Source organism: Hylobates moloch, unplaced genomic scaffold (assembly GCF_009828535.3).
Source record: "Hylobates moloch isolate HMO894 unplaced genomic scaffold, HMol_V3 SCAFFOLD_3, whole genome shotgun sequence".
Classification (NCBI taxonomy): domain Eukaryota; kingdom Metazoa; phylum Chordata; class Mammalia; order Primates; family Hylobatidae; genus Hylobates; species Hylobates moloch.
Window position 1 is genome coordinate 157,019,242 of NW_026652278.1, and position 15,502 is coordinate 157,034,743.

Below are 15,502 nucleotides of genomic sequence, written 5' to 3' on the forward strand. Positions count from 1 at the left end.
GCGTGAACCCGGGAGGCGGAGCTTGCAGTGAGCCGAGATTGCGCCACTGTACTCCAGCCTGGGCAACAGAGCGAGACTCCATCTCAAAAAAAAAAAAAAAAAAAAGAGAAAAAACAGTGGTGTCTGAAATTTTAGACAAAGAAGCAGGGTTTCTCAGGCCAACTCCATAGAGCATAAAATCACACTGGCCTCCAGGGCTTCATTCTCTTAGACAATGATGCTCATCAGTGGACATTTTTCAGTGTTTTGGGTTTGAGGTCCTATCAAGGCTTCACAGCAATGTAATCCTAGTCTGTCTGTTAAACACATTTTGTATATAAGACATATCTTTCACTTACCTGGTTGATAGTCTCTGGTCGAAGCAAATCGTTATCTGTGTTCCCCGAAAGACAAACAAATGGTGAAATGGCTACTCTTCCTTCCTTGCAGCTCATCAAGTGAGACACGAGTTGGGAGTCTTCACATTCTTTACCTGTGAATTCTGACCATTTTGGACTAGGTCACGTTAGGTTTTAAAAATCAGCCCAAATGTTAACCCTTTTAAACTCACTGTAGGTCAAGCCACAGTAGGTGACATTCATCTCATCAGAATGAAAACTGATAGAGATATGGTGTATAAAGTCATTAACACAGCTTGGCACAGAGTAATCATTCAATCCATGTTGACTTTTAAATTATTATCATTACCCTTTTTTATTACCTGTTATTTTTGCCTATGAACTGAGATATAACCTCAGAAACCTCCTAGACACGACGTTCAGGCAGCTCCTACCAGTGGATTTGGAGCTGGCATAAGAGATAAAACAGAGGTTCCGTCCAGTGAGTACCATCTCATTGGACTTGGAAGGCACCAAGTCATGCACTCAGGCCTGGCTCCTTTTTCCCATCATGACACAATCACACACTCCCATCATCTTTTCTCTGCACTACCTTCCTTGCTTCCACCATTATTGTCTGCATTTGCTCATGCTGTGTTCTACATCAACAAATCTTGAGTAACTACAATGCTTACCTCCCTGTCTTTTACTCCAGCTAAGACTATATTAAGAGACAGGGGAATATGGGAATCATTTTATGGCTCCACCCTTTAGTCTTAGTCCAGCTTCTTCTTTCCATTTATTCTCCCCTAAAAGTTTCCTGCTATAAAATTGAAATTTGGAAGCTTAGTTACTTTGCAATACCAGTTACTCCTCAACCAAGAACAAATAATTGAAGCAAACAATGACATTTGCAATGTCCACTAGAACTTTCCGTAATGATAGAAATATTCTACCTCTACTGTGTCCAAAGTAGAAGCCACTAGCACTGGAAAGTTAAAGTGACTAAAGCTAAAGTGACTAAAGAATTAACTTTTCAATTGTTTTATTTTTAATCAACTTAATTTAAATAGTGACATGTAGCTAGCTGGTGGCTACCATGTTGGGTAGAATAGACTTACACGATGTTAACTATGTGCCATGCACTGTTTTAAGAACCTTATAAACATTAATATACCCAATCCTCTAAAATTCTGTAAGCTAGGTAATATTTTTAGTCATTTCATTTTACAGATTAAAAAATTGAGACACAGAAAGACTAAGTAACTGGCACGAGACCTCATGGTTAATAAGTAGCAGAGCCAGGATTTAGACCTTGGAATTCTGCTTCCAGAGTTCACATCTGTAACCACTATGCAACTGCCTCTCAGGGGAAAAAAATGCCAGAAATTATGCCATTTTCTTTTTCATCTGTCACTTTTTCTGATCCAGTTTTCCAACCTGCACAGATAGGCAACCTTCCATCAAAATGGTTCATGAATGACTTTTATTTTTTTCCCGCATTGTCCAATTAATACTTGGTAATTATAACGTTTTTTTTAATTGGAAAACAGAGCCATTACCACACCCTACAATGGGCTAAATTGTTTTCTGAGGATAAAACAGTTGGGTTAGCACAGCTGCCCTGTAATAAGCTCCTTTACCAGCTTTGAAGCATCCAATATCCAGAGGCTTTCTTAGCCAAGATTGTTTACTCTTTAAATTGTTCCAGAATGGAACTAAAATTTGCTTACTGATTCTTGACAAAGGGAGTTGATACTCTTTTGTCATGTTCACCGACTTGGAAGCAATCAGTAGGAAGGAGGCAAAATCCTTCATTACTGCCAGGTTATACTCATGTAAAGCAGCTTTAAAATCCTCCGGGAGTTCAGCAAGGATCACCTATGGGCAAAATACATTTCAGAGAGATCTCTTTATTTAAAAAATTAAACTGCGTGGTGATAAGATTGCAGCATAGTTCTGTAGATTGATGTTCATTCATCGAAGCCCTTGATTATTTTATTCACCTGTGAGATTAAGATTAAATTTCCTTTTGATTTCAACCAACATTTACAAACGTAAATATATTTCCAAAAAAAAAGTTGTTTTGACTCCACTTAGCCAAAACCACCAATTTAATAGAAACATGTCCTACACTGATCTTAAACTTAGGTATATTTCAGAGACTTGAGGGACATATTTAGAGAGCAAGTAACAAGTTAGTGTAGCAATAGTAGCATCAATTCTTTATTGAGTTCAGATTATGTGCCAACACTGTGCTGTGCTGCCCCAAGCACTTGTTATATGTTAGCTCAATTAATCCTGAGAACAGCCCTATGCAGTAAACATTTTCATCTACATTTTGTACATGAGGGAGCTAACCCTCACAGAGGTAAACTTGTTCTAAATCCGACAGGTAGTAGATAGAGAAGTAGCTGGTATTGCAAGCTAACTCAGCTTCCAAATTTCATGTTTAAAAATAAATTCTTTCAGAATTGGGACTAGAAGTTTCTTTAGTGTGGGTTAGAAATAGCTATGACATTAGAAATGTTCCTGGTTTTCTTCTGTTACCATTATGGGTTTATTATTTATTTGATATTTTCCTTAATTTATTCATACCCTGTACTTTTCCAATAATTGAGGTATTTTATAAGGGTAAAGATAATATAATATGATCATATAAATCAAAATTTGGTAAAAAGGAAAGAAAAACAAGACAGACAGACTAAAATGGGGCACAAATTATATTCTAAGATTCCTAGGAGCAAGTGTGAATGACACATTTCAGAATGTCTATGAGATAAACAGCTATTTATTCTCAGCACTAATATCAGATAAGAATTTTCCAGGGGGATTCTTACAAAAGGCAACTGTGTGGACATAATAAAGAATGCCCCTACCAACTCCTTACAGTGGATAGTATGACAATTTCCACAAGCCTACCTCGGATTAAGCTCTATCTGTGGATGGACCAAGACAAAAGAACAAATTGACAGGTGCAGCTCTACACTCTGGTCAAAGTGATATGGTCTCTTTACTGCTATGCCTTCCATGTCCTACCACTGTGCCACTGCTGGACACCGTTCTAGGGCAGCACGTGCTGCTTGCCACGTACACCTTGTGTTGTCTGCCACCTTCTCAAATGTGTATGCTATACAGCTCCATCAGGAGAGCAAGCTTTTGGAAAGTAGCAACTATGTTTCCAAATCATGATTTTTGCTACAGTTTACACATATTTATTGCTCAATAAATCTTTGCTAATTGACTAATATGGAGCAGTTATCCCAAATTATGGTACATAATATGAGAGGTACATGAGATGATTTAGCATGACACACAGAACATTAAATAATTATAAATCAGTTTTAAAAAATAAAAAGTGGGCTGGGCATGGTGGCTCATGCCTGTAATCCCGCCACTTTGGGAAGCCAAGGCAGGTGGATCACTTGAGGTCAGGAGTTTAAAACCAACCTGGCCAACCTGATGAAACCTCAACTGTACTAAAAATACAAAAAAATTAGCCAAGCATGGTGGCGACTGCCTGTAATCCCAGCTACTTGGGAGGCTGAGGCAGGAGAATGGCTTGAACCCGGGAGGTGGAAGTTGCAGTGAGCTGAGATTGCACCACTGCACTCTAGCCTGGGTGAGTGAGCAAGACTCCGTCTCAAATAAATAAGTAAATATAAATAAATAAAAATATCTTCTTTCCAGTCCTCTTCTATTCTTGCTGATCACCCTAGAAAGTCCAGCGGCAATAGACCACCATTGTTTCTCTAAAAGTTTATAATCTCTTTTTGTAGCAAAGAGAGAGCAGCTTCAGCTGAGAACCATGTTAACCGCATCTATTCTTATGGCTTCCTTAGTTTTGAAACCAAAGATCCTGGCTTTCTATTTACAGTAGTAGTAAATATGAAGTTTCCTTTTAAAATACTTTAAAATGTGTATGCATTTAAGAAAAGGATTAACAGTTCCAGTGGTTTGCAATGTGGATATATGTCGGTAACCAAAATTGGGTGCTCAAGTCTGGAGGTATATCCAGACGCATTGTGAGGTCAGAAAGCCTAGATTAATGCTAATTCCCTTTTTGTTCTCTGTTCATTAGGGTTACTGGATAGAAACAAGCTTCTTCTACATTCCCAGGTTCTAATGCACATTTTCTTGGGTTTTGTTACTTGTTATTATTTTGTTGTTGTTGTGTCTTTAAAAAAATAAGAAATTGGAAACAAACAGTGTTACAAAAAAACTTAGAAAATAATTTTTCTTTCAGTCTCTCAACCCTTAAGTTAGGGGATTCTTTCTTAGGTGACTACCTCAACATTGTCTGAAGAGGACATTAGAGCTCATAATGTAATTCCTTCCCTGCACCCCCATCCCTAGCTGTAAACAATCCCAAGGGAACTATAGGTTCAGCAGTAGGGCTGTCATTCTATTTAAATGACTATTTGTGTATGTAATCTCTGTTGCTACTGAATTACATAATTTGCTCCAATAAAGTGAAAAAACTTTAGGGATAAGAAGTGTTTGTTAGATCAGCAGGGGAAGATGTTTGAACTAAAAATTAAATAGAACTCTAATTATGAAAAGACAACACTATTAAAACAAATGGAGTAGTTTATATTAATTTAACCCTGTAGGTACTGAATGCTTTCCAGTAGCATACATTTAATAACTATCATTATTACATCATTGTAAGTATAACAAGCTTTACCTTTGACTGAGAAAAACTTAAATTAGCATTTTGGAATTTTGCTGGAATATATTTTCTTCCAAACAAATTTGCCAATACTAACACGAGCTTTTCCATCACATCTTGGGAAAATTGTCGTGAGCCTATTGAAATAAAGAGCATTATTGTAAATAAGAATAATGTTGATTCCATGTATTTTGTGCTTAAATTTGTTTTTATAGTACATTTCCTTTTGTTGAAGGCAAAATTTTCTAGTAAATAAATACCTCAGAAATTGACCATATTTGCCACACTATGTGCACATTTATTTTTTGGGGTAAGACAGGAGCTTTTATATTCTGTGCCTTGTTTTTCATCCTTGCTATACCCACCCTAGTTCCCACCCCAGTTCCCACCCCAGAATGTTTACTAACTGGTTTCCTGACTTGCACTCTCCTTTCTTCAGGCCATCTTGAGAGTGATCAATCTTTCCAAAGCATGAATATAAGCATATCCCTCCTTTACTCAAAAATCTTTGAGGGTATCTCAATGGCTAATTGAAAAATCCAGGTTCCTTGCCCTGCTATTTAGGGTGTTTCAAAATCCTGTCAAAACAAAGCTCCCAAACTTACCTACCAACACTTCTAAACACTAGCTCTAGGTTCTGGTCATCTTGACCTACTCTCCACTCCCCATAACACATGAGCACCATATCATGGGCATTAAAAGGTGGCTAGGTATAATTAACTGGGCTCTGAAGCATACTAAAATCATATGACCATCAGACACTTATTCTCTTTCTATGCTTCTCCATTTTCTCTTCTGCAAATATTCTTTATCAGTGAAGTAATACATAAGTAGCCCTCAAATACTCTTCATTAGCATAAATATCAGTTGACTTTTAGTGTCTAATTTTTTGGCATCTGTAAATCTGAACATATACTTAGTATTTATTTGCTTTAATAAATGAGAAGGAGGAAGAAGAGAAAAACATATCTGAGGCTTTGGCTATTCAAGAAATATGTTGCCATTTTTGGACTACAGGTATAAAACCCAAGCTTACCTTTCCAGGCTGGCTTACAGAGATTATGGAAAAGGCCTCTCTTGAGAAAATTTACAAAAACGAGATTTGAAGGTTCATGACCATGCAAATATGATGCAAGTCCTGCAAATTTCTTTGGATTACATTTTTTATTTAAATAGTCCTAAAAATGAGAAAAAAAAAGTTGATTTAACTTACCATGTACTCAAATACCATAAAATACCAGCGTGAGTGATTGACAAATATTACCTGACTTCATTTATTAATAAATGATAAGAAACATTATCATTGAATGCAGCTTATAGAAACTTCAGTTGGTTTAGCATAGAAAGAAATTTACATGGTACTAGTTACAGAGAACAAAAAGCTAAAGCATGATGATACCTCTTTGATCAGGAGCTGCAAGGAAAACAAAAAGTAAAGTTTCAAAGTCTCCATGGCTCTTTGTCTCTTAAAAGACAGCAATGAATGCTTTAGCACTGACAACACCTGTAAAAGAAGAGTACTTTAATTTATCTAGTTTTAAACAGTATTTGTAAATACCGATATGTAATAAATAGTACACATACATACTATATAGATAATGTTACCAGATCTTATGTGAAAGTAAATTTCATTTGATTTCATATTATCTCTTTGATTGTGTCTTCACGTGGCACATGCTTCCTTGAATTAAATACATCATATAAAGCAGAACTGTTATACATAACCCAGATTGGCAAATAATCTGCTAAATCTCTGAAACAGTGGTGACCAACAGTGGCCTGAAAAAATAAAGTATGAAAGCCAACCTGGCTTACAAGATTAGCTCTCTTAGGCCATTCTAAAGGTAAATAGAGTAATTGTATTGTTCTGAATCTTGAGTTATCCCATTAAACCTAATGGAATTAGGTAGATTGCAGTCAACAGAATGGAAATATTTGGATCTGTGTCATCACCCAAATTTCATGTCAAATTGTAATCCCCAATGTTGGAGGTGGGGCCTGATGAGAGGTGATTGGATCATGGAGGTGAATTTCCCCCTTGGTGCTGTTCTCATGATAGTGAGTTATCATGAGATCTGGTTGTTTAAAAGTGTGTAGCACCTCCTCTCTACCTCTCTTCCTCCTGCTCCAGCCATGCATGTAACACATGACCTACTTCCCCTTCACTTTCTGACATGATTGAAGGTTTCCTGAGGCCTACCCAGAAGCAGAAGTTACTTATGCTTCCTGTACAGCCTGCAGAACCATGAGCCAATAAAATGCCCTTTCTTTATAAATTACCCAGTTTCAAGTGTCTCTGTATAGCAGTGTGAGAATGAACTAATACAGAAAGTTGATACTGAGGAGTGGGGCACTGCTATAAAGATATCTGAAAATGTGGAAGCGATTTTGGAACTGCATAGGGGACAGAGGTTGGAATTTTGTGGAGGGCTCAGAAGAAGACAGGAAGATGAGGGAAAGTTTGGAACATCCTAAAGACTTGTTACACTGTTGTGATGAAAATGCTAATAGTAATATGGACAACGAAGTCCAGGCTGATGAGGTCTCAGATGGAGATGAAGAACTTACTGGGAACTGGAGCAAAGGTCAATTTTGTTAAGTGTTAGCAAAGAGGTTAGCTACATTGTGCTCCTGCTCTAGGGATCTGTAGAACTTTGAACTTGAAAGAGATGATTTAGGGTATGTGGCAGAAATAAATTTCTAAGTAGTAAAGTGTTCAAGATGTAGCCTGGCTGCTTCTATCAACCTATGCGCATATGTGTTAGCAAAGAAATGACCTGAAACTAGAACTTGTATTTGAAAGGGAAGCAGAGTATAAATCTGAAAAATTTGCAGCCTAGCCATGTGGCAGAAAAGAAAAGCCTATTTTCTGGGCAGGAATTCAAGCAGCCTGCGTATATTTGTATAACTAAAAGGAAGACAAATGCTGATAGTCAAGACAATTGGAAAAGTCCTCACAGACATTTCAGAGACCTTTGCAGCATTCCCTCCCATCACAGGCTGGAATTCAGGTCATAGCTCACTGCAACTTCAAACTCCTGGACTCAAGTGATCCTCCTGCCTCAGCCTCCCAAATAGCTGGGACTACAGGTACATGCCACCATACCCAGCCAGTGAAACTTTTTCTAATAAAGAAACCAAAGCAATTAAAATAGAAATCAAATTAAAAATCTAATTTAATAAATATACTTCTTACTTCAAAAACAACTTGCATGTGATAAATTGAAAAGGTTCTGAATATGATAAACACTGTCAATTTAAAAAAAAAAACTATAACTAGAAACTTCTCCTAAAAAAGTAACTTATAAGAATAAAGAAAAGGATCCATATACATGGGCAGAAAAAGTCAAGTGACCTACAAGAAAACAGCAATCAGTAGGGCCACAGATTATATCTCTACAACAGCAGATGCCAAAGAAAATGAAGCATCAACAATGCTGAAGACTAATGGCTCAAATCCAATAAATTTATGCCTGGTTAAATTGTCCTTACTACAAAAGAAAAAATCTCCTCAAATATGCAGGAGCCCAGAAAATATGCAACCCTCATAAACGTTACTATATAAAAAACCACAACAAAAACCTTGAAAGTGTACTACTCTCTCTTCCTGGGACAGTAATCAAAATCAAGAATGGGGCCACTTTTACATAGAACTGGGTGTTGCTGTTCTCTGTGACTATCAAAAGGCACACACCTGACTCATTACAGGGTTCTGGGAAGACTCTTTGTCTTGGCAAGTGGAATCTGATGTAACTGGCCATGATAGTGAATATATACGAATATGGAAAACTTGGTAACCTTACAATGACATTTTATTAAATTTAAATTTTAATGTGAATTATATATTACTCAACATGGGATTACACCCCCAAAATTGTTCTGATTGAAAACCTCAGGCAAATTTACCAAATTCTGACATCTAGTTCAACATAACTGCATCCATTCTTTAAAAAGCAAACACCCACATTTAGGTAGAAAAGACTGGAAGAAATATACCAAAATAATACAGTAGTTTCCTTTGAGTAGTGGAACTATCACTTCTTGGCCTTCTGGCTAAGATCAAGTGAGTAGTGGAACTAGGTATGGGTGATTTTTCCTTCTTTCAGCTTTTCTATGGTTCCAAATAAACTTTTATAAACAGGTTATTTTATATTTAAAATATAATTTTTATTTTTAATACAGCAATACTGTTTTCCTCATTTTTATCTGGAATTAAGACTGATACATTTGAGAACATATTCAATCTTTCATTTCAATTATAATTCTTCTAATAATTCTTTAATGTAAAAATTTCATATTGATCTAATTAATTAAGTGGCAAATGCTGACAACATAACAGAATTTAAGGTAGAAGCAAATCTATTTTTCCACAAAAAATATATGGACAGTCAAAAACAAGTTATATTATCAGTTTTCACTCATACTTGACCTCCTTTATAAAGGAAAAAGTAAAAAACAACATATAAAAAGAATGAAAAAGTTCAAAAGTGCTTTTCCCATTCTTCTCTTTAATGAACACCAAAGCAAAACAAAAAAAACCTAAAACTAAAATCATAAGACCTGAGACTACAAACGATAATAGCTAGCATTTATGTGTTTACTACTAATCAAATATGATGCTAAGAAGTCCTTGACTTGCATTAACTAGTTCATTTAATTTAACTATAATCTATAGTGGTTGTTATTGCCATTTTATAGCTGACAGTTCTGAGGTTTAGGAAAATGTAATTGCCTTATTAAAGTTAAATAGCCAATAAATAATTGAACCAGGGACCTATTCCAGACCTTTATGAGTCTGTAGCCAATATTCAACCACTATACTATATTGCTTTTCACACATTAAAATAACCCTGGTAATTCTTAGTGCCTTACGGTCTTTGGTGGTAAAACAAAATTAATTATTTTTTCTGTCCTGAAGAAACATATAATAATCAAGAAAATGCAAAGCATTAAAAGAGTGATGAAACTGAAGAGTTTCTGAGGCCAAAATTAATACAGAGAGTTCATTTGGGCCAAGGTTGAAGACAGCTGTCTGGGACAGACACACTTCCAAGTTGTCCCAAAGAGTATTCTGCTCAACCTTTGTTACAAGTAGATTTTTAAAGGCAAAAGGGGACAAGAAGTGAGCTGATACAAAGTTTTTTGACAGGAGTTCTCAGTTTTACAGAAATAACATTGATTTGTGATTGGCTATACATTGTTGAACTACAAGGAATGAGGTATGGTGTCCAATGTATGGTGTTTCATGGCTACTTCATGTCAGTTAGCCTAGAACTCACATAGGAAGTGGCTTCAAGAGGTAATTATTTAGCTCACGAGGGGAGTGAGACATGACTGCTGTCATACTGTCACATTCCAATGCCTCTCTGGGCCTGATAATTAATGGGCACTCACATTCCTCAGATAAAAAGTTTCCTGGCCAAGTGTACTGGCTCACAACTGTAATCTCAACATTTTGGGAGGCCAAGGCAGGTGTGATGGTTAACACTGAGTGTCAACTTGATTGGATTGAAGGATTCAAAGTATTGATCCTAGGTGTGTCTTTGAGGGTGTTGCCAAAGGAGATTAACATTTGAGTCAGTGGGCTGGGAAAGGCTGACCCACCCTTAATGTGGGTGGGCACCATCTAATCAGCTTCCAGCATGGCCAGAATATAAAGCAGGCAGAAATACAGGAAAAGGTTAGACTGACATAGCCTCCCAGCCTACATCTTTCTCCTGTGCTGGATACTTCCTGCTCTTGAACATCAGACTCCAAGTTCTTTCGTTTTGGGACTCAGACTGGCTTTCTTGCTCCTCAGCTTGCAGATGGCCTATTATGGGTCCTTGTGATCAGGTGAGTTAATACTTAATAAACTCTTCTTTATACATATATCTATCCTATTAGTTCTGTCACTCTAGAAAACCCTAATACAGTGGGCGGATTGCTCGAGCCCAGGAGTTTGAGACCAGCCTGGGCAACAGTGAGCCCTCACCTCTACAAAAAATAAAATAAAATAAAAATTAACTGGGCATGGTGGTGTACACCTGTAGTCCCAGCTACTCAGGATGCTTAGATGGGAAGATCACTTGAGCCCAGGTAATCAAGGCTGCAGTAAACCATGATTGCACCACTGCACTCCAGCCTAGGTGACACAGCGAGACCCTGTCTCCAAAACAAACAAACAAAAAGAAAGTTTATTTTCTTTCTCAAGACAGACTTCTAAAAGAGCAGCAGACCTGACTAGAGCCAGGCCAGTGATGAAGACTGAACCTCAGGCAGTGTCCAGCACGGTACCTTTGCCTTGGCATCCTCTGGGTCATCTCTCCTGGAAGCCAGCAGCATGAGTCGCAGGACCAGGGTTATGCTGAGAGGGAACTGTCCTCTCAGCTCAGGAACACTGGATGCAAGGAGTCTTTTTATTTTGGGCAATGGGATATCAAAGAAATACACATTTCCAAGCAGGTCTTGACCTCTTCTTCCAGCACGACCAGACATCTGGAAGCAGCAAAGAATCACAATGTAAAACCTCCCCAAATAATATCCTATGAAGTCCAAAGATTTATGACTTTACACTTGCTATCCGGGATTGTGTTAAATTGTGCATTTAGTCCTGAAACTAATCTATGTTAACATGGCACTTAAAAAATATAGTGTGGCTGGGCAAAAGAGATAATGAGGCATTGTGATATATATTTGGTCTTTGGCCCCAGTTGCTGGCATATGACTCCTAAAATCCTTGGACTCTCCAATATCTTGTATGTGAATGAGTTGGCTGATAGCTGGCAGTCTCTAGGCAGCTTCAGGATGGGGACTGGTCACCAGAAAGACCAAGGCATGATTAGAGGATTGGGACTTTCAGCCCCTCCTCGCAATTTCTGGGGAAGGGAGAAGGGCTCAAGGTTAAGGTTATCACCAGTGGCTAATGGTTTAATTCTTCAGGCCTGTGTAGTGAAGTTTCCATAAAAACCTAAAGGGACTATCTCAAAGAGCTTCCAGACAGCTGTACATGGAGGTTCCTGGAGGGTGGTGTGCCCTGAGAGGGCATGGAAGCTCCGTGCCCCTTGACCCATACCTTGCCCTCACAGCTCTTCTTCTGTATCCTTTATAACATCCTTCATAATAAACTGATAAATATAAGTGTTTCTGAGTTCCATGAGCCACTCTAGCAAATTAACTAAACCCAAAGAGGGGGTCATGGGAACCCCAACTTGAAGACAGTTGGTCATAAGCTCCAGAGGACCAGACTTGTGACTGGTGTCTGAAGAGGAGCAGTCTTGGGGACTGAGCCCTCAATGTGTGGAATCTGATGCTATTTTCAGGTAGGTAATGTGGAATTGAATTGAGCTGCAGAATTGACTGCCCACTTGGTGGTGAGCAGAAATGCCCACACATTTGGTCACAGAAGTCTTCTGCATTGATTGTAGTGATTATTATAGAGTGAGAGAATAGAAAAAGCAGTTTGCATTTTTCCTCATATTCAGAGGTAGAGTCATTAACAGGTATTCCCTATTATGCAGACAACTGTACTAGGGATTGTAAGATGATCTGTAAAAGAAACTTACAAATGGAACCTGCTCTCAAGGAGCTTAGAGTCCATATACCCCCCACTCTTTCTCACCACACACACACAAAGAGAAGGAGGGAGAGGGAGGGACAGAAGGAGGGAGGGAGGGAGAGGCAAAGGGAAGGGGGGGGGAGAGAGAGAGAGAGAGAGAGGAATAGAACTAGAGAGTGGCTTAAATAGGGAAAGTTCTCAGCCTTGTTTTCAATCAGATCCTTTGTTTGCAAATGAAAGATTCAAACTTCTTCAGTTCTGCTTGGTTGAAATAGTTGAGCCCTGACTGGGTGGTTTCAAGCTCCAAACTAGAAGAGTCTGCTGGATGTTTCTTTCAAACTGCTGGAAGCGGGGAATTCCAACCACACTTGGCACCACCAACAGCAACTGTTCCCTATTTAAGCCATTTTCTCTAACCCTTTTAACAAATAGAGTTAAAAGCTATGAAATTTTAAAAGTGTGCCTAAGCTCCTTGAGATACAAATCAAATAAATTTATTGAAAGAGACAACATTTTGAAAGGCTTCGTGGAAGAAGTATGTCAAGGACCAGCTATTTGCAGAAGAAATAACAGCCATTTATTCAATGCTTAATATGTGCTAGGCCCTTTATATAAATTAGTTTTAGGCAGTCCTCATAATAGTCCAGTGAGGTAGAGAGTATTGTCAGCCCCATTTACAGATAAAGAAGGACTTCTAATGTCATGCTGGAAAAAAAAAAAAAAAAAGAACAAAGATAAGAAAACTGAGCACAGAGAACCTAAGTAACTTAGCCACAATCCAACAACTGAGAAGTAGCAGATTCAGCTAATCCGATTTTTTTAATCAAAGTCACGTCCCCAAGGACCATGTGAGCCTGCCTCTGGGAATCCTAAAAATGAGATTCCTGAAGATTACGTGGTAGACAACCCATGCAAAAAAATGACAGCAGAGAAGAAAAAAGCAAGAAGACAGAGATTAGAAAGATGGTTAGAAACAGTAAGAAGATTAGATTGATTAGGATAAATGTTCATGAGCATAAGAATATACATATTTTAGATAGAGAGTAAAAGGGGTTTTATTGATAAAGGGCTTGAAGATTGCCAACACTTCTATATTTGATCCTAGAGTAGAATTAGCCATCAAATACTCCCTTGCCAGAAAATGACATGAAGAAAAACTATGCTATCCATCATCTACAGCACAGAATAGAATACGGGCAAATCATAACCAGAAGGACTGTTAAAGTATGCCCCTGGCCAACAGACAGAATGGACTCCTATGGCTGAGGTGCTCAAAGGTAAAACCGAACTAGGCAGCCACGGCAGGGTGAGGGAGTGGTCATGCACGCTGTGTTCTCAGGAAGATGTAAAGGTGTCAAAGGACGCTTCCTACGATCAAGCCAAACCAGCTGCTGTTGGTGGTGCCAAGATAAACCATGGTTGGAAATCTCCACTCCTAGCTGTTTGAAAGAAACATTTGATGGAAACTTCTGGTTCAGAGCTTGGAAACCACTCAGTCAGGGCTCAACTACTTCAACCAATCAGAAAGGAAGAAGTTTGAATCCTTCATTTGCAAACAAAGGATCTGATTGAAAACAAGGCTGAGAACTTTCCCTATTTAAGCCAGACCCTCCCTTTGTTCTTTGAAGAGCCCACTTTCACTTACAGCAAAGGCTGAGTTTCTCCAATCTGCAGATTGTTTTTTATAGAAAATAAAACTCTGTTTTGCCTCTGCAGATCTCATATCCTTTTGTTAACACTCTTATAATAGCCCTGGGTAAAGAATGAAGGAAGAAGGATGCTGGCTACAGAAATTGTGATACAGAAATCTGAGGACACCACTGCAGAAGACTAATTGGATGATCTGTGTAATAGATTAAGCACCAAAAGCAAAGGAGAGAAAAGCATTAAAGATGAGTCCAGAGTGAAAAAGTAGGCACAGCAAATGAAGAAGGAAATGTTTATTAAGGACCTTCAATGTGTCTCTTTTCTATTTCACTTAATCCTCACATAGGCTGTGGGGTAGTGATTATCACGGCCATTCTGGAGATAGTGAAGGAAGATCCAGCAGTTCAGATATCTCACCTGAAGTCTCACATCTGTTTGGCAATAATCACCTCATGTCCACAGATTTTCCGTTATCATGGTTTCCATTATACCACAACTGAAAATGACAGCCTGGCATAGATGGATGCACATTGTACAGAAGAAATCATCAGTTCCACAAATACCTTCAGCATCTCTTGTCATCCCCATGCTAATTGCTATATGAGATACAAATTCCTTAATGGAATTTACAAGAGTACATAACAAGAACAGTGAAAGAACAAGTGCAATCACATTTCCCCAAAGATGGAGTAATCAAAGAAGACTTCAAAGAAAACACATAAAGACAGTTCAATCAGACCCTTGTAAAGGGGCTAGGATTTCAGTCAGGGGAAAGAAGGAGAAGTCTGTAAGAGGAAGAAGGAGAGCAAAGGTCCTGATGAACAAGGTATAGCAGAAATGAGAGGTAAATTACTAAAACAATTTGTGCCAGAAGGTTCTCACTAGGAAAGAACAAGAAATAAATATATATATTTCAAAAAATCACATGGTGATCAGGATGCAAAGGGCCCTACTAATAACAGCTGGCATTCATTGAGTACTTACTATGTGCTGTGCACAGTTCTGAGTGGTGTACATTTTTCAGTTAGTCCTCATAATAACCTTCTGAAATATAATTATTGTCACCATCGTACAGATTGAGAAACTGACACCCGAGAAATTAACTAACTTGTCTGTAGTTGCACAGTTAGTAAAGAATAAGGCAAAGAGTTAAGCCTAGGGAATCTAGGACCAGATTCCCCCATATTAATCATTATACATACTCCTTCAGAAGCACTGTGAAGATCTAGCACATAGGTACCTGAGGCAAGACTTGAGCCAGGCCACCAGTGTGGTGGTGAGCACTCCCAGCAGGGGAGGGGCAGGGCAACAGGCTGGTTTGAATGTAGG

The 15,502-nt window shown here is 38.3% G+C and overlaps 1 protein-coding gene across 1 annotated transcript in view; it reads right to left on the reverse strand.

The window, feature by feature from the left end:
• Positions 1–15,502, reverse strand: part of DDX60L (DExD/H-box 60 like) — a 113,111-nt gene that overhangs the window by 16,224 nt on the left and 81,385 nt on the right. The window contains exons 30-35 of the mRNA XM_032148880.2: positions 11,266–11,466; positions 6,389–6,493; positions 6,026–6,167; positions 5,005–5,126; positions 2,051–2,198; positions 339–481 (exon numbers count right to left, since the gene is read on the reverse strand). Coding sequence (XP_032004771.1) covers positions 339–481; positions 2,051–2,198; positions 5,005–5,126; positions 6,026–6,167; positions 6,389–6,493; positions 11,266–11,466 — 861 coding nt within the window. The remainder of the gene's footprint in view (positions 1–338; positions 482–2,050; positions 2,199–5,004; positions 5,127–6,025; positions 6,168–6,388; positions 6,494–11,265; positions 11,467–15,502) is intronic.